This window comes from Seriola aureovittata, chromosome 17 (genome assembly GCF_021018895.1).
Source record: "Seriola aureovittata isolate HTS-2021-v1 ecotype China chromosome 17, ASM2101889v1, whole genome shotgun sequence".
In the NCBI taxonomy this organism is placed as follows: Eukaryota; Metazoa; Chordata; class Actinopteri; order Carangiformes; family Carangidae; genus Seriola; species Seriola aureovittata.
Genome location: NC_079380.1, coordinates 8,564,456 through 8,585,747, shown reverse-complemented (window position 1 = coordinate 8,585,747; position 21,292 = coordinate 8,564,456). Strand labels below are relative to the sequence as shown.

The 21,292-nt window shown below is 42.8% G+C and overlaps 2 protein-coding genes across 7 annotated transcripts in view; both read right to left on the bottom strand.

Moving 5' to 3' along the window:
• Positions 1 to 467: 467 nt before the first annotated feature.
• On the bottom strand, positions 468 to 7,119 carry prkcsh (protein kinase C substrate 80K-H). Its single transcript, XM_056401716.1, has 18 exons — positions 6,988 to 7,119; positions 6,525 to 6,695; positions 5,777 to 5,893; positions 5,558 to 5,653; positions 5,421 to 5,478; positions 5,163 to 5,280; positions 4,491 to 4,620; positions 4,161 to 4,245; positions 3,951 to 4,029; positions 3,729 to 3,812; positions 3,493 to 3,648; positions 3,311 to 3,401; positions 2,896 to 2,965; positions 2,593 to 2,682; positions 2,432 to 2,506; positions 2,246 to 2,345; positions 1,973 to 2,132; positions 468 to 691 (listed from the first exon to the last, which is right to left on the bottom strand). The coding sequence occupies exons 2-17, from the start codon at positions 6,631 to 6,633 to the stop codon at positions 1,986 to 1,988; spliced, it is 1,605 nt and encodes a 534-aa protein (XP_056257691.1). The 5' UTR covers positions 6,634 to 6,695; positions 6,988 to 7,119; the 3' UTR covers positions 468 to 691; positions 1,973 to 1,985.
• A 763-nt stretch (positions 7,120 to 7,882) lies between these two features.
• The window catches only part of pde4a (phosphodiesterase 4A, cAMP-specific), a 40,425-nt gene continuing 27,015 nt past the window's right edge, over positions 7,883 to 21,292 (bottom strand). For 3 of the 6 annotated variants that reach the window (XM_056401710.1, XM_056401712.1, XM_056401714.1), the window contains 9 exons: positions 16,055 to 16,148; positions 15,753 to 15,946; positions 15,255 to 15,353; positions 14,996 to 15,160; positions 14,749 to 14,848; positions 13,803 to 13,957; positions 13,533 to 13,655; positions 12,271 to 12,453; positions 7,883 to 12,042 (listed from right to left, as the gene is read on the bottom strand). In XM_056401710.1, the coding sequence (XP_056257685.1) occupies positions 11,512 to 12,042; positions 12,271 to 12,453; positions 13,533 to 13,655; positions 13,803 to 13,957; positions 14,749 to 14,848; positions 14,996 to 15,160; positions 15,255 to 15,353; positions 15,753 to 15,946; positions 16,055 to 16,148 (1,644 nt within the window). In that variant the 3' untranslated portion in view covers positions 7,883 to 11,511. Of the gene's footprint in view, positions 12,043 to 12,270; positions 12,454 to 13,532; positions 13,656 to 13,802; positions 13,958 to 14,748; positions 14,849 to 14,995; positions 15,161 to 15,254; positions 15,354 to 15,752; positions 15,947 to 16,054; positions 16,149 to 18,552; positions 20,622 to 21,292 lie in introns of those variants that run through there. The other 3 variants (XM_056401711.1, XM_056401713.1, XM_056401715.1) reach the window with 2 other exon arrangements.

Sequence of the window (21,292 nt, the reverse complement as noted above, 5' to 3'; positions counted from 1 at the left end):
GAACATATAAAAAGAAATGTCATTTTAACCATGTTTTCATGTTAACCAAAGCTGGTATGTTGGTATTTGACTTGCCATGTTTAAAAACAAAACAAAAACATAAAGATTTAAAATATCTTTGATACCCACACATTTCCTGAAGTTCTCCAGTTTGATAAGTATGCACATATTTTATATCTACTAAACTAATGTAGACAAAGGAATGTGCTCAATGGTTTGAGATTATGAAAGAAAGAAAAGAGGAATATGTTACTGCATGTGCAGGGGTTTTTTTTTTTTTTTTTTTTAAAAACACGTCTTATTTCCTGCTATTTATGTTTTAGACGTGTATCTAATTACTTCTACAATTAATTAAAACTGAATGTACTGTATTTGGAAGCCACCAGTTTTAATTGAGAATATAATATAATAACAAAATGATTATAGGCTGTAATGGCAGAGTTAAAAATGGACAAAATAGTTTGGAATATGATAAAAAGAACTTTATTTCAAAACAATGGAATGACACTACATTTGAGATTAATCAGAGAGTCAACACAACAGGTAGCAGTGGAAGTTTAAAGTGTAGACGACATAACTCGTTGGAATTTCCATCATTTATTCTCGATTGTTATCCGACAACAAGTTGGTGCTGCTCACAGCATGGCAACGTCGTGTTGCTGCAGTGACTGTGTGGTCCCTCAGGAACAACCTGCAAAAGAGACACCACACATGGTCATTTCAATGGCTTGTTTACTTAAGTCATGACTTCTCAGTTGTTAGAGGGGAAAAAGTATTTAGTTGCAATTAATCCCTGTAGGTTTCGTTTCCGAAGAATAAGCATTTACACCGGTGATGGATCCACATTTCTTGTTTGTTATTTTGGGGTCAGCAGTTACATTTGGATTAGATGCTGTATTGATCTAAGTTCACGATGACACATTCAAAAAATTCTAATTCTGTTGTCCCAGATCCTCTCACCTCCACACTTGCTTGAACAGGCCTAAAGTAATCCACCCTATCATCATCATAAACATCATCTTAGTTCAATATCCTGTCTACAATATCACCATAACACATTTACAGCAGAGGAGAAAAAGCTGAATCATAGTTTAAAACATCAAATCCATCTGAAAACGTATCATAAATTACAGTGGCCTTTTATAACCTTTGTTTATTTCAAGGGAAGCTACACCTGATATCTATTCATTCGGTACAGCATCAGGACTGGGCCTCACAGGAAAGCTCAAAATATGATATCACTATACACTGCTTATAGCCAAGGTAACAGTGATATCACAAGATGAGCAATTTTTGTGATACGGAATACATTGCAAGCTATCACATTATCTGTAACCAGAGCAAAATGTTTAACACATAAAAGGATGGATGCAAAACCGCACCAGTAAGGCAAAATAGGACATCACAATATTGTCGCCAGTTTACTGATAATGTTTCCAAAGAACATGTGCCACAATATACCTCTGTTAAGATTTGACTCACCCATATGTGCATTGTTAAATTCTTAGCGTCAATTAACTCTTAATCCTCTTAACAACTACAATGAACTCAAATGAAGTTGCCTTTACCTTACTCTTGCTGCTGTCCTGCTCTTCTTCTAAAGTGAAGCTGTAACGGCACAAGGGATTTTCTTCGCAAAAAAAAAATTCTGAAACACTAAACCTACACATTATGCAGCCCTGGCTGTCACTGATTTTTATTTTTGCTTCAGTAAGCACCATGTAGAAATGGAGATCAGGTGATTGTGAGTGCAGTTTATTTATGGTAAAAAAACGTGGTTCCTCTAATTAATTTTGGAGACAGAACCCATATGAGATCCTAAAGGGGATTGATACTAAGGTCCTGTAGAAATTCATGTGCACCACACAATAAAGTGAGATTATGTCTCAGATAATCATAAAAAGGTATCATAACACTGGCTGCAGAGATAGATCATCATAGAGGTTTGGCCACACACAGAAAAGATACTCACAAATCAAGCGGACCTAGAGCTCTTCGTGCTCATGAAGCAAAGAATCCAGGCTGGGGGGCTCCTGGCAGACAGCAGGGCTGGTGAACTCCATCAGGTACTCGCAGCGACTGGGCTCTGAGGTAGATGTCACAACCGTCTCCTTTCCACATGTTAACTTAACCTGAGGGACAACAATTATGTGTTTTCTAGTGCTTTATCCAATGAGAAACAATGATTGGGAGTAAAAATCAAGGAAAGAAAATATCAAGTCAGGGCTGACTAATTGAGACTCACCATGGTGGACCTGTTCGGGCCTTGCCAGCATCCTGTTCCATGTTCATACTTCATCACCGAATAGATGTTATCCTCAGGACCTGCCCATTTTCCCCATGTTCTACAGAAAAAAGTGAAAAAGTACAGGACAAGTCAAGCGTGCTTCATAAACAGTGCAGACAGACAGAAACACAGATATTCTCTTACCCTAGATTAGTTTCAGATCCACCGTACTTGGGTTTCTGGGATACTCTGTTAAACGGACACAGCCTGTAGATGTACCTGAGAGCAAAGGGTGACTTAGACTTTCAGAAATAGGAACTTATACCAAATAATAATTAACAAATAATTGACAAGTATGCACATACTCGCTAGTAGTTAACTCATAACATTGGCTGTAGAGATGAGCAAACTCAGCATTGGGTCCAAAGTCAAAGGAAATTTCCTTCTCAAGGTTCCTGCAAACCGAAAGCAAACAATGTAACAATCCAACATGTAATCTTTTTTGTATTTCAGTCTTGAACTGATAACACACTGATGCACCACCACTGTTACACTGCAACAGAATCATCCATTGTTGCTGTATAAAGTTAGACTGCAGTTATGGTATCAAACACTTATGATTGCATTGTTGGCAAAGAAGCATGCCCACATTCAGGCTGGCTACTTACCTGATCTGATCATCCACTTCCCGGAGAGCTCTCTCAGCCGTGTCAAACTCATCCCTGGCTTTCTGTGCAGCTGGGAATCAGATGCCCAGAATTAAAAATCTACTCTCACAGTAAATTCAGTCCAAAGCCATACACGTATTATGTTGATGCTTTTATAAAAAATGTTTTTAAAAGAAAACAAGCAATAGACCTGTGTCATATAACAGCAACACAGCTGTTCAATTGAACACCTTGTTCTGCTTTAAACATTTATTTATCCTACCAGAGTGAATGATACATTTTAAGATAGCATATCAAAATTCAAACTAATAGGCAGGAAGTCACATCTGTGTTTTCCCTGGTATTTTAAAGCATGACTCACTTACTCATAGCTGACGACTGGATGAGTCATTCAGTTTTATACACACACACTTACCATCAATGAGGCTCTGCGTTTCTTGGTCATAGGGCGGCATAGTCCCCTCATCGTCGTCTTTCTTTTCCTGAGTCGGCGTCGGAGGAGGGGTCTGCATATCAAACACAGATAAGAATGGCTCACTAAAATAAACTTCAGAGTACTTCCAGTGTAAATTTGATGGGGAGAGTCAGTGAGCTTACCTTATAATCTCCATCATCTGGTTCTTCATCTTCATCCTCTTCGTCCTCCTCCTCTTCATCCTCTGGGATGTCATCTTCAGGGTACTGCTCAGAGTCATTGTCGGAGATTGGCTCCTCCTGTGGAGTCTCCACTGGTGCTGGGGTGTCTGCGGTGGCCTGATGCCAAGAAAGTCACGCATTAGAGGAGCAGAGGCTTTTACACATGGAGTCGTCTGAATGAATAAACAGGTTTTTACCTCTGATGTGTATTTTTCTTTGATGTTATTCCAAACAGCCTCAAATGCTACTGTGTCCACTTTGTCCACTCCTCCCAACGATCCCTTAAAGCGAAGACAATACTCACATTTAGATATTTTCAGCTTCTTAAGATGTTTTACGATTTTCTAAATATTTGCATTTTTTGACTCCACTACATCAGCAGTGTTTTGATAGGAACAACACAAAAAGAGCACATTTACCTGAGCCTCTGCTTCGGTGAATGAACCATCTGAATCTGGATCGAGCTCAGAATGGGACAGAAGTTCAGCCACTGAGACGCTGAGATACACAAAAGTACATCATTCACTATGTTATAGTTTGCTCTTGAAGTTGTCGCTGGTAAGCTTCACAACACTGTAAATCTTCCCTCAGTGTGGGTGCTAATAATTCTGGAGGGTGCTGATACTCACAAGCCATCTGCATCATCATCAAGCTCAAGAAAAACCTCAGCCATTCTGGTCTTGTCCTTCTCCATACGAACGAGAGCTTTTTGATCTGAATCAAAAATAAAATTTTACCTTGTGCTGCGTTATTAGTGATTCTGATCACATGTGTACTTCTATACAATGTGACTAAATGTTTTTGAAAGAATTCAGTCATTTCATCAGAGAAGATTTTCGTGTCCTACTAGTGTGTGTGGCAAGGCTAACTCAAAAAATGTTCCGAAAATAGACATTACTATCTGTACTGTGATGTTCTGTACAAACAGCAGATGGTGATGGACTTCCACGTTAATTTACCTTCCCAGGCCTGCAGATGGCGCTCTTTAGCTTCTTTCTCTGGCTGCTCTGCAGTCTCCTTTACAGTTCTCAGTGCCTCCACCTTGTCTTCCAGATCCTTCTTACTGACCTGAACATCTACAAGTTTGGCCTGTTGAGACAAATTAAAATGATAAATTTAACCCAATAAGATCTACACAATACCTGAAAACTACTTCCAGTTTATCAAACGAAGCCTTAACATCTACTCTATAGAAAACAAGCAAATGCAACAACACAGCTCTAATAGAAAGGTAGTATAACACAATTAACAAGTGCAAGAGGAAAGAATAACAGCAGTGCGCCATTAATAACTTCACTGTGAACTTGGAAGACCTTGCACATTTTGTTAAGCTAAAATGAACTTATTGTTTGTTGGTTTTAGTAAGAGGAGAATTCAGATGCATCTAGTTTCTGATTGAGAACCAAGCCTCTCTCAGTGAGTTAGTAGGAAATGCTCAAAATAAGGTCCCGCCTACAACTGCCCTCAGTTTTTTTGTGCATAATAAGCTAAACAACATAGCTAGACACCTTCAAATGTCTTCAGTTTCTCTGCATAAAAATATTTTTGAGACTGCTATGATCCATGTTTCAGAGCTCTGGATCTTGATTATTATACAAACAAATACCAAAATGTTTTCTTGTCATTCACACCTTCTTATCCTCTAGGCCCCTCTTGGCCTCCTGTATGAGTTGTTGTTTAAGCAGAAAACCCTCCTTTGCGATCTCTGCCATCTTCTGCAGGCTCTCCCTCTCTTTACGCCCCATTTCCCTGCAAATCACACATGATGTAAAAATTACTCAACAAAAACCAACCACTCCACATTTTCTGGAAACTTAATGTGTAACATATGTATAGGCTCTGTAAAGCAGATACAAGTTATTAGAGTTATAATGAAAAAACATTCCCACCTGCAGGTGTTCTGACAGGCGGCACCACTGTTGTACTCGTCTGTTGTGTCACAGCAGTCTGTAGAGGAAACACAATCGTTACACAAACTCCTGACCACAGCACACCCGAAAAGAAATGCAAAGTTTAAAATTCATACCACAGATTCCGTCATTAATGCGGGAGGAGGGGATGAAGGCTTCTCGGAAACCTGCATTGGTGCAGTGGAAGCTGCCGTTGGGACAAGCAGCAGTGCCTGCAAATAAATGTGTTTTCAAATAAAGAAATCGGCTGTGAGAATTATACTAAGGAGACCTCCTATACTTTTATCAGTTGTTATTTTCTTTAATTCAGTTTCCAGCATGCAGGATATACGCACCTGGCTCATCAGAGCCATCCTGGCAATCACAGTAGTCATCATTCACTCTGTCAAAGGGAATAGTGCCGGAGTTATCCAGGCAAGTAAATGGTTTGCCCTCTTCATAGAACTGCCGTTCTGTCAAGGAGGTTAAACAGAGGAAACAAGTGAGAGTCATGACAGCTGAAATCAGAGAGCTGATAATGAACTTTCAATCAACAGATTTACTGTTGTATAATAAAGTTTGGCACCCCTGGGCATACTGCACAGTCTGTTGATTTTTGATTTAAGAAGAAATAAATACAACCTGTGCAGCAGTGCTCAAAAATAAGCCTTTCCTCAAATGTTAATGCACTTTTCTTTTAACTTAAAAACTAGCCAAATTTGAAGAAATTCCCTCATAGCATTCTAGGGGTATCAGATTCATGAGATTGGGACCAGTGGACAACCTACTGTGACATGCAAAGGTCTGGGCATCCAATTAAGTCGGGCAAGACAAGAGCTTCAGCTAGTGTTTCTTGAAGTAGTTCATGGTAGATTTTGAGGTTTTCTTGGGATTATTATTATCCTGTTGTAGAAGCCAGTCTCTTTACTTTGACTGACTGTAGGATATTTGCTGATATTTACTGGAGTCCATACTTCCCTCTATCCGTGCAATGTTTCCTGTGCCACTGTCATGCCACGCAAACCCAACGTAATGCTCATTGCCCAGCAGTGCCCAAATATTTGCATACAACTGTAAGTGCATTCATGGATTTTAAATGTTTACTTGATAAAGGTACACCGCGAGGTCGTTGCACTTCCACCGCAGAGACTCCCACACCCAGCAGCAGGAGGAGGGGAAAGAGGGAGAGGAGGTGGTGGTATTGATAGAACATCCTAATGGTGCACCTCCACACTGGGTCACAGTTTAAGCGAGATTCAGCTGCACCGGGACTGCCTGTCAATCACATACATTTTTCAGATGAATACAGGAAAGACTCTGTGACCACCGTGGACAAGCCGTAACAGCTCATAACGGCTCATAAAAGTATATTAGTGGCAATACAACATCAAACATCTACATGTGTTGTTATGTCGCTCGACTGAATGCGACGACTTCTTGTTAGCTAGCACCGAGCTAACAAATGAATGCTAGCTTTAAGAAAAACTTTAGCTACAAGCAAATCGCAAACAAACACCCAAGCAAAAATAACAACTACACGTATGTTGTTATAGTAACATTACAATACCTCGAGCGTACAGGGTTAACAAGGCAGTCGGAGACGAAGAACACTGTGTAAGTTTTTCTTCTTGAGAAAACAAGCTAATGGCTAGTCATCGCCGGTCGTTACACACAACCTAGTTCCGTAGCAAGAGAGCGCATGCGTACAGCCCCACCCCTCTGTGTTTTGTTTCATCCTGATTGGATAGCGGCTGGTTTAGCTTTGGTGATTGGCGGAGGGTAATGGCACCTGTCTGAAGAAGAGGATTCTGGGTGTAGGTAAGGATGCAGCCATCTCATGTCAGAGTCAAACAAGTCACCGTCTACACACAAATCTGATATTATCGGAAAATAGACAAATAAATAACGTCCAAGTAAATGTATGTTATTTTAAAAAACTGTCATTATCCTTCAAACTCTGTGCAAAACTTTAAAAGTCAGTTAACTTCATACATGAAGTGCATTTCTGTCTCTGTCTTCTGTTTCTTCATGTAGGGGCCTATACATTTAACTCAAAAATAGTCTAAATGTGTTCACCCATACATGTTCTCCTAACATATGTCATCATTCGTGAACTCATACATGTTTTTATCAATCTCACATAGACATAGACTGGACAGCATACAGGGTGTGTGCATGTGGATACAAACCTACATTGGAGCAAACAGTGTGAAAAAATAGAGGTCCCTGTACACAGCAGAGCATTAAGACTAGAAGCCATCTGGGATTTACAAAGCCCCTAAGGACCAAGGGCCGTCGCCTGCAATATCCAGTTCATAATACAGTCCTGTCAGTCTTGCTACAATTAGGAATACAATTACACTAACAGCTCCTGGACTAATCAATGAATAGTATTCATGCAAACAAAACATGCAAACAAGGCTGACAAAGAAAATGCAATAACAGCAAACATGACAATGGTGTAGCATTTAATATAAAAATCTTACTTTATTTGTATTTTTAACACACTTTACAGTACTGAACAGTGAAATAAAAGAAAAATATACTGATATACTATAATATTGTTTTATATATAGATGTTTGCTTATTAAATGCATTTATTCACAAAATGACACCTCAGCTCTGTCAAGAGGAAAAACTTTCATAAAAATAATATAATAAAAAATAACTTGGACACATTTTACACATTACAGCAAGATCATTTACAAATATTACAATCATTTCATGTTGTTTTTTTTCCCTTGAATAATCTTTCTTATTTGTGAACAAACACATGAATTACAGCTCAGAGAATTATTCTCAGAGGGAGTCAGTCAGCAACAAAGTAACCTGACAGCAACCCCGATGGGAACCAGCTAGTTAGGCCACCATGGGACGGACATTGAGGCTATCAGGCTAGTGATTAAAGTTACTAAGAAACAGAGGTGGTGATAGTACTAGAAATGGCCAAGTTAGATAAGGACACATTTATTTTCTTTGAACGTGTCACATCCTATGTGACTACATCAGCCTACATTTGACTTTACCAGTCAAATAAATTCAATCTCACATGGACATTTAATAGAGAATGACTAGTTTGTTTGATTATGCCTCTAAAAAGGGGTTAACATTGACTACTGCACAATGAGGGTTTGTGATTTGGCCCAGTGGGATATAATCAACAAGTGACTGCCAATGACCAAACCACCAGCACAGACTGTACACTACCTGAAACACACTGTCTGCCTCAAAACCTGACGAAATAAAGTGCTGGTACAAATATATTTTGATTTTAACAATAAATGTGCACAATTAAAAAAAATGTGAAAGAACGTTAGCACAATTGAGCGAAAAATATAATCAGAAGATGAGAAGGTGAGGATGTGGCCTGCAGTGCTCCAGTGGTTCACTTAACAACCTCAAGTGGTTATTTCATTATGACTTGGATAAATTTATAATTTACAATCCAATATTAACATTATATACATGAGTGGTAATGCTTATAGCTATATCATCAACACGTGATTCATTTTCCAGACCATCCACCAGAATGATATAAAAATAAACTGTACACAAACTGTTCAAAGAAAACACTTCCCATGGTTTTCTTTTCATCATTTAAAAAGAATGGCAGCAATCAATCAATTGAATAATTTTCTTAATAAGAAACAATTGCTACAGTATCGTGTTTGTATGGCAATTAAATATTAATGTTTTTATAGCTTATGACAGAACGAGAAGCCACAAAAACAAAGCAACATCTTTAAAGTAAAAGGCCGATGCATATGGGAATCTTTTATTTAGGAAACTGTAATAATAATCCTGGATTCCCATTCCACCAGATGAAAGCCTGTGTGGTGGCCCCGCAGCTCTGCTCCGTCCTGCGACAGAGCAGGTCAAACACACAGGCTTCTGTTGCACCGAGCTGCGGTGTCTTCAGATAAGCTCAGTTACTGACCTGCAGAAACTTGCGCTTACCTTCAAAAGAACCACACTCATGTTCTTTTATATCCCTTCTTTCTTTTTTTTTTTTTCTTTTTTTTTACCCTGTGAAAAACAAACACCTAAACAAACTGTGACCAATTTAATCTGCGCTGATTGGATCCCAGAACACCATTCAACAAGATGTGGTGATGCCAGTGAGGGAACAATGACACACATGACAACATCTTTAGCATCCCGCATCCTCTCCTTTCTGTTACTCACTCGCTTACTCATGACCACACAGTCAGCCACGCAAACAAACACACACACACACACACACAAACACACACGTCAACTCCATCATGTCAGCAAATCAATAACGGGTCAGATTCAAACAAAATACATCCTTAATCACTCTCATCGCCTTCAAAGTCTTAACTGCGATTGCTAATTTTCTGCCTACAGGTAGCTATAAGATAGTCATTTTACCATCCTGATTAAAAAAAACAACACATTCTTTATGTTGGTCCAAACACAGAAACAACATAACGACTAATTGGCAGCAATGTTTCCCTTTCCCCTCCAAATGCAATGCTGGATACATTGTGTATAGACACACTGATACTCACAGAAATAAGCATACAGACGTGATATAAATATACAAGGATATCTATTATATATCTTATAAATCTACATACTGGCAGGTATGTATCCTGCATCTGACATTAAGGCAAAAAAGCATCAAACATAACAAGGATGATTAGGGACTGCCAGACCTCCTTTTGGCCAAGTCACGCTTCTTTCCCCTGACATTCTGCCTCCCTGATTTTCTTATTCTTATCTGTGTTCCTTCAAATCACTTCACCCACTGAAGTTTCTCGTCCTTTACTTTGGTGAGAATTGTTGAGTATGAGGAGACATAAAACACACAGTGCAAGTGGGCGTGAGATGGCGAGTGAAAACTTTGTTCTGCTGATGAAATAATTCTGTATCTCCCTCAACATATTTAGCAACTGTCAAATAGAAAATAGGCTAAACTTATGCATCAAAGCATCACATGGCTTATTCTCATAAAGTTTAAAAAAATCATTCTAATAAGAAAAAACCATAAGCTGGAAAGAGTCCACTGGTGGTTGTGGTGGTGGTAGTGATTGCTCTGCATCTAGAGTTCTGAGTTATTATATTACCAGAAGAGCAACAAAGGAAGACTTACAGCTCAAAACATATCACCACAGAAACTGTACGTGTGAGATACACACCACAATACCATGAACAGTAAAGAGAGATCTTTAACAAGAGACAATCAAAAATGATAACAAAATCAGACACTCCTGCCCCACAATGCATTGCTTCACGACAGCTCCGTTCAGGAAGCTGGTGTTTCAGAAAGGCACAGAGCCATCTTGCACCAGTAGCACTCTCCTCGTAAAGGGAAAAGGGGTATGGGACCCGGCGGCCCCTTCATCGCAGCATCTTCCTTTCCTCCCATTATTTCTTCCTCTCTCCTCCTCCAACTCTGTGGATTTTCTTATTTTTCTTTCCGACAGAAATGGAAAAAAAAAAGTCACTCGGACTGTAGCTTTTCTGAGGAGAACAGTTTCTGTTGAGATTCTAACAAACATGAATTACTAATACTGACTGAACACTAGTTAATACTCCATTAAGAGATGGCTTTTTCCAAAGAGATTCATCACTGATCAATGTCCCTCAAGTAAATGCACACATACAAACATACAGTCAAGTGTGTGTGTGTGTGTGTGTGTGAGGAGAGGATACAGATGGACAATTATACTGCATGACTGATGCATGCACATACACACATTGCATCTGTGTGTTCTACATGACTTACTCCTGCTCTGGTCTCTTATGTGTTTGTGTGTCACTTCATGTGTGTTTATGTGTGTGCATCCCAGTCCCAGAGTGCTACGCTGTCTTCAGTTGCCCATCGTTAATGCTCTTCTAAATTCCTAAAGTTCATTGTGAAATCAGTCAGAGGACTCATCACCACTCCAAATCTACAGTTGCTGTGTAATTAACTTCTCTTTAAGCGATTTTAATTTATTCCCTTTTTGAAAAATATATTTAAAGGTCTGTATTGTCATTGCAGTCTTATTTGTTCTTGGTTTGGCCATTGAAAGGATGAACAAGATAATGTGTGCAAGTGAGGAGGGAGATACAGGAGCAGAACTCATGTATCTTCAGCTTGTGAAGAAGAATCCTCCTCTTCCTCTACAGGACTTGTGTCAGAAAGTCTCTCCTTTTCAGATCTCACCTCCAGCTGAGCGTTCAGCTCCTCCTCCTGCTCCTCTTCCACCTCTTCCTCCATCGCCACCTCATCTTCCTCCTCTATTATGTCCTCATTTTCCTCCTCTGCCATTATGTCTTCCTCTTCTTCCTTTTTACCCTCCTCCTCCTCCTCCTCCTCCTCCTCCCCCTGACTGCAGTCCTGTGTCACATGGTTTGGCGTGGGCTTGTCATCCTCGTCTCCCTGATCTCTCTGAGAGCTGTCTTCGAGGGTGAGCTCAAACTGAAACTTGTCCATGCAGGCTTTAAGATCCTTGTCCTGGCCCACAGGCGGCGGCGAGGGGCTTTGAGGGATAGTGCTCTGGTACCAGTCCCTGTTGTCCTCCAGAGTGTCCAAGATGTCCTGGGCGTCAGGGTGCACCAGGTCCCCCCATGTCTCCCACAGCGGGTGGACAATGTAGTCTATGAAGCCCACCTGCGTCGAGAGAGGAAGAGTATGATTAACATCATATAAACTAGCACAGTGGTGTCATTTCACTTCCTGCAAATGATCATTAAACATGCATGAGAATGACTGCTGTGATCAGAGATGACAGCTCACTCTCTGCACTGTAGTCATCACCCCACCCACAGCATTAACAGTTCTCCAGTTGTGAACAGGATGGCATCCATGCATGTGTATGTTTCAGTGCGGATCATTTACCTGGCTCTTTTCCACAGACGCGGTGTGTTTATCGCACATGGGACTGATCTCCATCCCTCGCTCCCTCTCCTTATCTCCCTGCCTGAAGAACTCCTCCATGATTCTCTCCGTCCACTGGCGATACACCGCCAGGGGTTTCGTAGGATTGCTCAGGTCAGCACAGTGCACCATATTCCTCAACACCTGCAAAAACACTCACATTTTACTCACAACTGGATGTGCAACATTGTAAAGTTTCCACCACTCATTACTGTTCTGAGTCTGGCTTAACTTCTTTCTCTCTTCTGGCCACAACGAGATGCTTAAACTTTGACCTTTTAGCATAGCAACCACTATGTGCTATTAATCCTTTCTGTGTGCCTTCAAGTCATGTCAATCCCAAAGCTCAAGAACAGCTCTTACCTCCCTAATGTTCCAAAACTCCCGAAATTTGTACACAAACTGTTCAAAGTTTGTTTATTCAATTGATTGACTGCCATACTGAAACCGAACCTCATGTTTCTTTCCCTTCCTTTCCATGGTTCTGTCTGTGAAAGCTGCTTTGATGGATGAAATGTAACCGTAACCTCGGACTTTCCCAGTTCGACAAACAGGTCATATCAGGTCGAAAAACATTTCTGAATTTCAGTGGATCACCTCGCAGCCTGTAAACTAGATCCAATAGATTTGGTACAAAGAGTTCAATCAGACGCAGCATGTATCTCTGCATTGTTCAACCTCTTGTAATCTCCAAGCTACTGAAACATACTTAAATAGAAAAGACTGTTTAACCTTTTTTTTTTTTTTTTAGCCCAATTCATGTTGTCACCAGATGTTTATTTGAACCTTTATTTAACCAGGTGAGTCCCATTGAGATTACAAGATCTCTTTTTCGAGGGAGCCCTGGCCAAGATACCAGCAATACGTTGTTCCGAACAAATAAAACACACAATGACAAACTCAAAGCTCTGGAAGGAGATTGGAGAAAATACAAACACGGAGTCACTACACGCCGTGACATTTTGAGGAGGGGCATACAATTTATAACAAGGCCATATCTCCCATATACAAGCTGCATCGTGCAGAGGTGCCATGCTTTGACAGAGAGGCATAAATAATTTCTGATCACATATCCCTTTGCTCCAACTCTACAACCAGTGTTTACATCCTAAGCTTTTTGGTTTTATAGCACCCCGAAACAGCGCTCAGAACTAGCTCTCTCTGCTAGCTGCCAAAAATAATGACTGAAGTTGTTACGAAATAATTTGAAGATGGCATCTCACCTGTATCCGATCAGTGTAGTGGTCGAGCAGCAGTACACCAGAACTTGTCACTTTCTTGGTTTCCACCATAGTCTTGAGATCTGCCAGCAAACTCATGTGTTTTGACATATCTGTTGCCAAAACCTAGGGGAAAGGAGGGGGGGGGTTGATATGAGTGCGTTAGAGAAAAAAATAGCAAGGTGGTAGGAGATGAGGAAGAGCTAAGGAGCCTGACGATGAGAAGCGAGGAAGGTTGTTATCTTCGTGATACAGTGTGTTGACGACACTCACCATATCAATGACAAGTTTCCTCAGGCTCTGTCTCTGCCTCTTGCTGAGGTTCTGGAAGATGTCACAGTTGTCCTCGTGAAGCAGCTTGAAGCCCACAGCTAGGTGATGGTTCTCCAGCACAGACTCATCATTATACATCAGGGCTAACTCGGAGTCTACATGAGTCAAAGACACATGCGGCAATTACATCACTTCATCAGTATCGCCGAGCTCCCACCATTGCATTATCACCAGACAGAAAATGTGCAGATGTGCAGTGTGCAAATTTAACTTTAGAGGCGTGTATCTCCATTTAGAACCACTGAAAAGACAAAATTCACAGATTAAACACATTCATTTACAAAAAAAAAAAACAAGAATCTGCTGCTTCGTCAGTCAAAATGAGGATGACAGCAGCGCCAAAGACAAACCAAGAGAAGAGTTTCAATTTAACTTTTAAATTCTTCACTATTTCACAACAAATCTGTTATTTTCAATATAAAATCAGTAAATATCAAAACGAATCCATCAAAAATAACATAGTACATGAGAACTGACATGACTCGTATTGAAAATGAGTTGAAAAACATTAAATAAAAACCTTTACTGCGTAGGAAGACGTGAAATGCCAGGTATTGTCAACACAGCTTACTTTAGAGAAAAGTGGCCACATCTAATTCTTCCATACTGTATCTTATCTCAGCTGCCTCACGCCCTTTCTAAAATATAGGACTTTTAGGGAGTTGGCAAAAAAAACAAAACGTTTCATTATGTTGATGCTCACTAGTCATGGTCACATATCACACACTTGAGTTGTATGGAATCTAAATCCATTCAATTTTTTCAGCAAAAGCAGTTGTGTTGTTTGCCATCGCTCCTTGCCATCATGAGGTCACCTGTTTTTCCCCAGTCGATGTTTTTATGACCTTATGTGTTTTGTGTGTTTCTTAATCTCATTTCAACTCACTGGTGTTTATGAGGAATTGGTTGGACACTCCCGGATGGTCCACATCGTGGATGGCAGCGGCAAATAGCGCAGCTAGAATCTCTAGATCGGTGAACACAGCCTGAAAGAGAAGGGACGAAAACAATCAGTTGAACTGCAGTTTAGCGTTGGACGTTGACGACTGTAACGACTGTGTGTCTGTGCAGCTGAAGTTATCGGTTCATTTGGTATTTGTGTTGATGCTGTGTCTTTGTCATTGGATATTTACATCTAGAGCTGGTGTGGATAGCAGTACGTGAGTAGACTGAGTGACATCTGCAGCGTGGAGGCTGTTGTGGTAGGCCACGTTGGCATGGTAGTGGTCCTCCAGGGTCATCACATAGGTGACAAATGTGTCCACAGGGATCCGAAAGGTCTTTAGTAGATCTCTTTCCTGCAGCAGGGGAAAAGTCCACAGGGGTGAGGGTCACAGATAGGTCAAGATACATGTTATAGGCTACTGTATAATCCATACAAAGCTCTCTCACCTGGAAGATGGCAAACATTATGCAGCTGAGGGGTCGGTTATTAGAGAATTCTGCCACACGAAAGATATTAAGGCCCCACTTGTTCAAGTCGTTCAGCTCCTGAAGGCACAGCAGACAGCGAGAAAGCACATCAGCACAACAACCGAGCAGTTTGTGTTCGGTTAGATTAGATAACATGAAACTTTCAACAGGGTTTATGGCTACTCGACATTGTGGTGTGTTGTAGTTCCTGTCTTTTTCTCCGCTTATGCAAAATGTTTTTCATGATGCAGCTAGAAAATTGATTTCTCTGATTCTGATGGACCAGTGTCAAAGTGATGTTCACATGTCATGTTTTTGGTTGTGGAAAATATTGGTGTGTATTGGTTGAAGAAGTCTGTAAATAATTTGCATAATGACAGTGACAGCAAATACATACAGCCTGTCTTTTGGGATCTTTCGTGTGTCTTTGTTATCTACAGTGTGGGGCTTTATGTGCATGTATATGCAGTAACTTGCATCTGGTAGGCTGCTTTTCCATCCATTTACCCTGGCTAACGCATCCTCGTGTTCAGTCTTCACGCCAAAGCGAGGCATGGTGGAGTTGGAAAGGCTGGAACTGTGCGTGAGCTTCTTCACACCGCTGATGTGACACATGGGCTTCTCCCTCTCCCTCAAGGTCGGGGATGGGATCTCCACCTCGTTCTGCTTATCTGGAAGGATCAACAGTGAAGGTCAGCCGGGATGGAGACTTATGGAGGGTCGCGGTTGGGGTCAAAGCTATAAGGGACTTGCTATAGCGGATGGCGGGTTTGATTTACCTAGAAAGGTAGTGGAGATGTATTCTGACACCTGGTTCCCTGAGCGACTCATCTCTGACAAATGGGACAGCTCCCTGTTCAACATCCTCTTGAACTGGGGGGGGGGACAGACAGAGACAGAAAGTGAGCGCCTTGAATAGTAGTTGCCAAGTAAAAGCATAAAGGGTTACTGACATATCCAAAAATGTAGAGACAGCATTGTTAACATTGTACTTTAGACTCCATTTGTGCTGATACATAAACACGAAAAACATCCCAATGATTCAAATATGAGAAAATAAATGATCACCCTCAATCTGGCTTCATTCACTAAAGGGTGAGAAAATCAATTATGAATCACGCCTCTTCTTTTTCAGATGAGAACATACTGTTCAATACCGCAATTCAGTGTGCTTGCATTTTCACTGCCATGCATTGATATGCTGCAGTGATATGGCGTGTTCGTATGTATTGTTCTCCATACATCCACCGTGGCAATCAAGAACAGCTAGTCTGCAAGTCCGTGCAGTACAGACACAAATGTGATTAAGTGAATACATTATCCCTGCAGACAGAAAACACTGTTCCTCAACGTTCTTTCAGATTTGTTTTTGCATCTATAGATAAACGCTGGTATTTGGAGGCTTGATAGTTCGCCGTCGCCAGTCGTCATGTGACGGTACAATGCGATTCGGACAAGACCCCTCAGTCTGTGTCCTACTGACTGATCTTTCACACATAACAATCTCCATGGCAACCAGAGCGGTTGCCGTGGCAACTGCCTCCTCACAGTCAGTCCTTCAGCTTGATGTGCGAGCGGTGGCTGCTTGGGTGACAGTCTGAGGGAGTAGGCAGGTGTCTCTGACCTTTACCAAGGTCAACCCTCCCCTCCTCTGCCGTCTTCCTCTCTACGTCTCTCTGTTGCTTATATCTGCTCCTCCCTCCCTCTCGAGGTAAACAACACTCTTCGCTACTGCCCTCGAGCCCCAAAATCCTCCTCTGTCACAGGATCAGCTTTGCCTTCCTGCCATTTCACACGCTTCACCCATTCCCACCTTCCCTCACTCTTTTCCCCACAGTTATCTGTCTTTTTCCACCCATCCTATCCAGCATGGCGCTCGTTATACGATAGGCCAAATAGGTCCTGTGACAGCACGTCATAGAGGCAGACAGGCAGAATCAGTCATCAGAAGCCAGGAAAGCTAGTCAAGCCCAGTGGCACACTTAGGCAGCAGGCTCAGCCCAAACCTCCTGCTCTCTCTCTTGCTCTTTCCTTCCCTAATGCTGTAACGCTGAGTCATAGCTGCCAACCAACACTTCCACAGTGCCAGTCCGAGTGCCAGGACAAACAGCACTCTTCCTCTGACACTGACTAATGTGGCAAACATGCACACGCTGCACACACATGACCATGGACCCACACACACACACACACACACACACATATACATTTGTACATGTGAGGGATTCATGAGGGCTGTATCTTCGCTACCTGTCTCTGTTCATGAGTACCACGCAAATACAAATGCACACGTGCAAAATGTGACCTTCTACTGATCAACTACTTGCAAAATATGATTCAGATGAAAGCAGAGAATATAATTCTAATTTGCCCAATCTCATTCAATAAAACAGTAAGGACAAAAGCAACAATTTGTCTTGGTAGCACAGTAGCAGGACACCATATCGGATGCGAATCTGACAAATCAAAGAAAAGTTCCACAGTGTCTCATTTCCTACATTTTTATGGATGCAGAATGTTGGCACACCTAAAAAAAACTGGAACAAAAAGAGACATCTCCTCAGTCCTGAGACAATAAGCATTGTCCTTCACTGGCAACACGCCTGGCTTCCTTAAGTCTGTATTGAGGCCAGCCTCAGGGTAACAGGAGAGAGAGACAGAGGGATGTGGGACGCAGGTGTGGAGGATCGAAACGGACATTATGTGACACTGCAATGTACCTGCAGTAAAGACAACTGGACTATTTCCCAAAGCTGTTTCTTAGATTTTAAGGAGCCCAGTGTATTCTCAAAAGACAGCAATGTAAACGCAGTATGGAAGGCTGAAGAATGAGTTTGATATTGTCTTTTTGTTTACAGTGCTGCTGCAATATAGAAACACTGAGCAGAGTTAATAAACTCTGTGCCTTTATCACTGTTCCCCTTCAGTGCATTCATGTATAAATTATGTACAGGAACACACTCACCAATATTCTGCCTTACAGTTTCTCACAAAGCCACTGTCAGACACACAGAACCATCTGTCACCACATATAGTCAGTATGTAATGAACTAGTCCCCATGTAACATCCTGGAGGATTCTCCCTTATAGACACATAACATTCACAGACAGACACGATCACTGTTGGATTTTAAAAGATAACAACATGGAGTGAGCAAACAGATGAGTTGTTAATGCATGCACAGATGTAGCAGTAAAACTTTAAGAGTCCACAGCATCTATCCAAGATGGCCACTGCCAGGCCTCGTTTGCCCTCTGCAAGCTCTCCGAGCCCTACCTGGTCCCACCAGCCGATGAGCCAGGGCCTGGAGCAGGTCTCACAGAACAGGTCCACTAAGGGCGTCCTGCGCTCTGCCGCCGTCCCACCCCCCTCCAGAACCCCTCCAGCAGCCGCACCGAGGTCCAGCTCTGCCCCTGCCCTCCCCTGCAGGGGGCTGTAGCTGGAGGAGCGGGGCAGCCTGTAGCCCCCTGGTACAGGCGAGGGGCAGGGGGACGGCGCCGGGTCAATGGCCTCCACCACACCCATGTTGAGGGTAACGGGGGGTTTGGGCCGATGGCACAGGCAGGAGGTGCGGTAGTGGAGCGGGGTTGGAGCACTGCAGGTGCCCCAGTGGCATGAAGGCGTCGTCCGGGTGTGTGGGGAGAGGCCACAGCCAGTCAAGCCGGGACACTCCAGAGTGACGGCTGCCCCAAGAAGGGGCGAAGGAACAGGGGAAGGGGGTGAGGGTAGGGGCTGCTGGTGCAGACTGTCCTTGCCTACATGCAGCACCCCAAAGCAGGCCACCCGGTCAGTCCAGAGTCAGGCTCCAGCCTCAGTGTGGTCCAAAGATGAGGGTCCCCCTGATGGGCAGACCAGGAGCCCCCTGGATCCGGCTGCTGTGGAGACTACATCTCATCCCATTTGCTGAGCAGACTGACCCAAATCTACAGTCACTGCAGGGTAGAGGTGGATGGGAACCGAAAGAGGGAAGATGGAGGGAAACAGAAGTGGTGAGGGAGCGAGGGACCGTCTGAAGGGCACAGAGAGGAGCCGATGGAGGAGATGAGTGGGAATGTGAGAGATGTAAACGAAAAAATGATGTTGTTGGAGCTGAGCTGCTTGACAAACAGTAATAAAAAATTCAGATGATGGAGGTGAGAGGAATGGAGAGATGGTGACGGCCGAGCGGAAAGATGACTGTAGTATCGAATGATGGAGGTAAGGGGAGCTTGGATGACAGCAGGAACATCAGGGAAGGGAAAGGGGGGGGGGCAGATGATGATAGCAAGAGAAAAACAAGGATGGAGAGGATGAGAGAGGGAGAGAGAGAAAGAGACAGAGAGGGATGCAGGCAGGCCTGTAAGCAGACGGTCAGGCTGAGAGAATCACACCAGAGCTGTGGTCTGGAAAAACACGCTCCCTCTCCCTGCGTCGACTGCCCCTCCCCCACGGTACGGATCCAGAGGCCCGGCCCAATCCTACCAGTGCATCAACCCGTCTGTACCGTCTCACACCGATCCCGGCGACACGCAGTCAGTCCACAGTCGGTCAGACTGCCTCCTGATAGCTCTGTAGCCCGCTCCCCCTGCTCCGAGTCAATCCATGTCTCAGCCGGCCGAAGTGCCAGAGGTCTAATCCTGCCGCTTTAGGCTGCCGTTCCTCCTCCAATGCACTGCCTCTTGCGCCATTTCCCTGGATGCTGTAGACAGCTCTCGCAAGCTAATCAGGCAGTGTGGCTGCAGGCGCGTGCGCGTGCGTGTGTGTCTGTTTCGGTGCTTGCCTCTGCTCGGAGCCTGAGTGCGCATGTGCAACAAGACGGCATGTACGTCTGTCGCAAATATGTGTGTGTGAGCGAGGGTGTGAGAAAGAGTGAGAGACTGAGTGGGAACATTCATGTGTGTACCTCCATGTTGGCACGGTGCGGAGGATTTCTGTGGCTTAGCTGCGGCTGCTAAAAGGCGGCATTATATTCACAGAGACTCTGTTTACCCCGGGAGACTTCTCTTTGCACACTGTATGTGCACGCATATAGATGTACACACAGACACACACACACACAGACACACACACACACACACACACTTACTCACAAACACACACATACGCGATATCCTTTAAGCACTCTGCTTTTATCTTTCCCTCATGTCATCATAAGCCGGACTGATTGTAAACCCACCACTAATTAATAGTTAATTGCAACACGGGAAGAGTCTCTAGAATAAAACAAACAGGGTACACGACGCTGTCTCTTTAAGACCGAACACTATTAAAGGAGCATTGCTTCTATATCATTGGTTGTTGCCCAAACCACATGGCTTGTGGTCAGAGTGGCAAACCAATGACTACAAGGGAAGGGCAGACCCTGCTGCTGTTCGATAGCAACCAAGGTTACAGCAGAGACATCAGCATCAGGACCCATTCCCCCCTCCCTCTCATGTCCTCCCCACCCACAGACCGTCACCCTCCCTCCCCCCTCTCTTCCTCTCTCTCTCTCTCTCTTTCTCTCTCTCCCTGTCCCCATGTCTCCACAAATACAAATGCATGCACACTTAAGAAGCCTGCCCATGTGCGCACACACAGACATGTAGATGTAGATGATGCAAAATGCATCAAAATCCAATACAACCTCGCTGCATCCCTTGCAGTTGTAAACACCAATACTTAACCACAGCAACCAATAATGTTTGTCAATGTAGTTTAACAAATGCCACGGAGGATGGTAGACCACATATGTGGTGCAGGCCACATTAATGATTTATCAATGCAATTACTGCCACAGGATTGTAAATAAACCGAGGATATATATTTTTTCCGACCATATCTACAGTAGAAAGAGCAGCGCATGATTACTTCAACAGCTGATAAGCCATTTTCTAAACAATATTGTGTGAAAATGTGTTATGGATCAATAAGTTAGAGGAGAATGGACAAGCCAGACGAGGGCTTTTACTTCACAAATGCAGTGTTGTTAAAAGTATTTCTACTAAGTTTTACATTTTACTCTTGCAGGGTTATTTTTTCCACCTCACTTCAATAA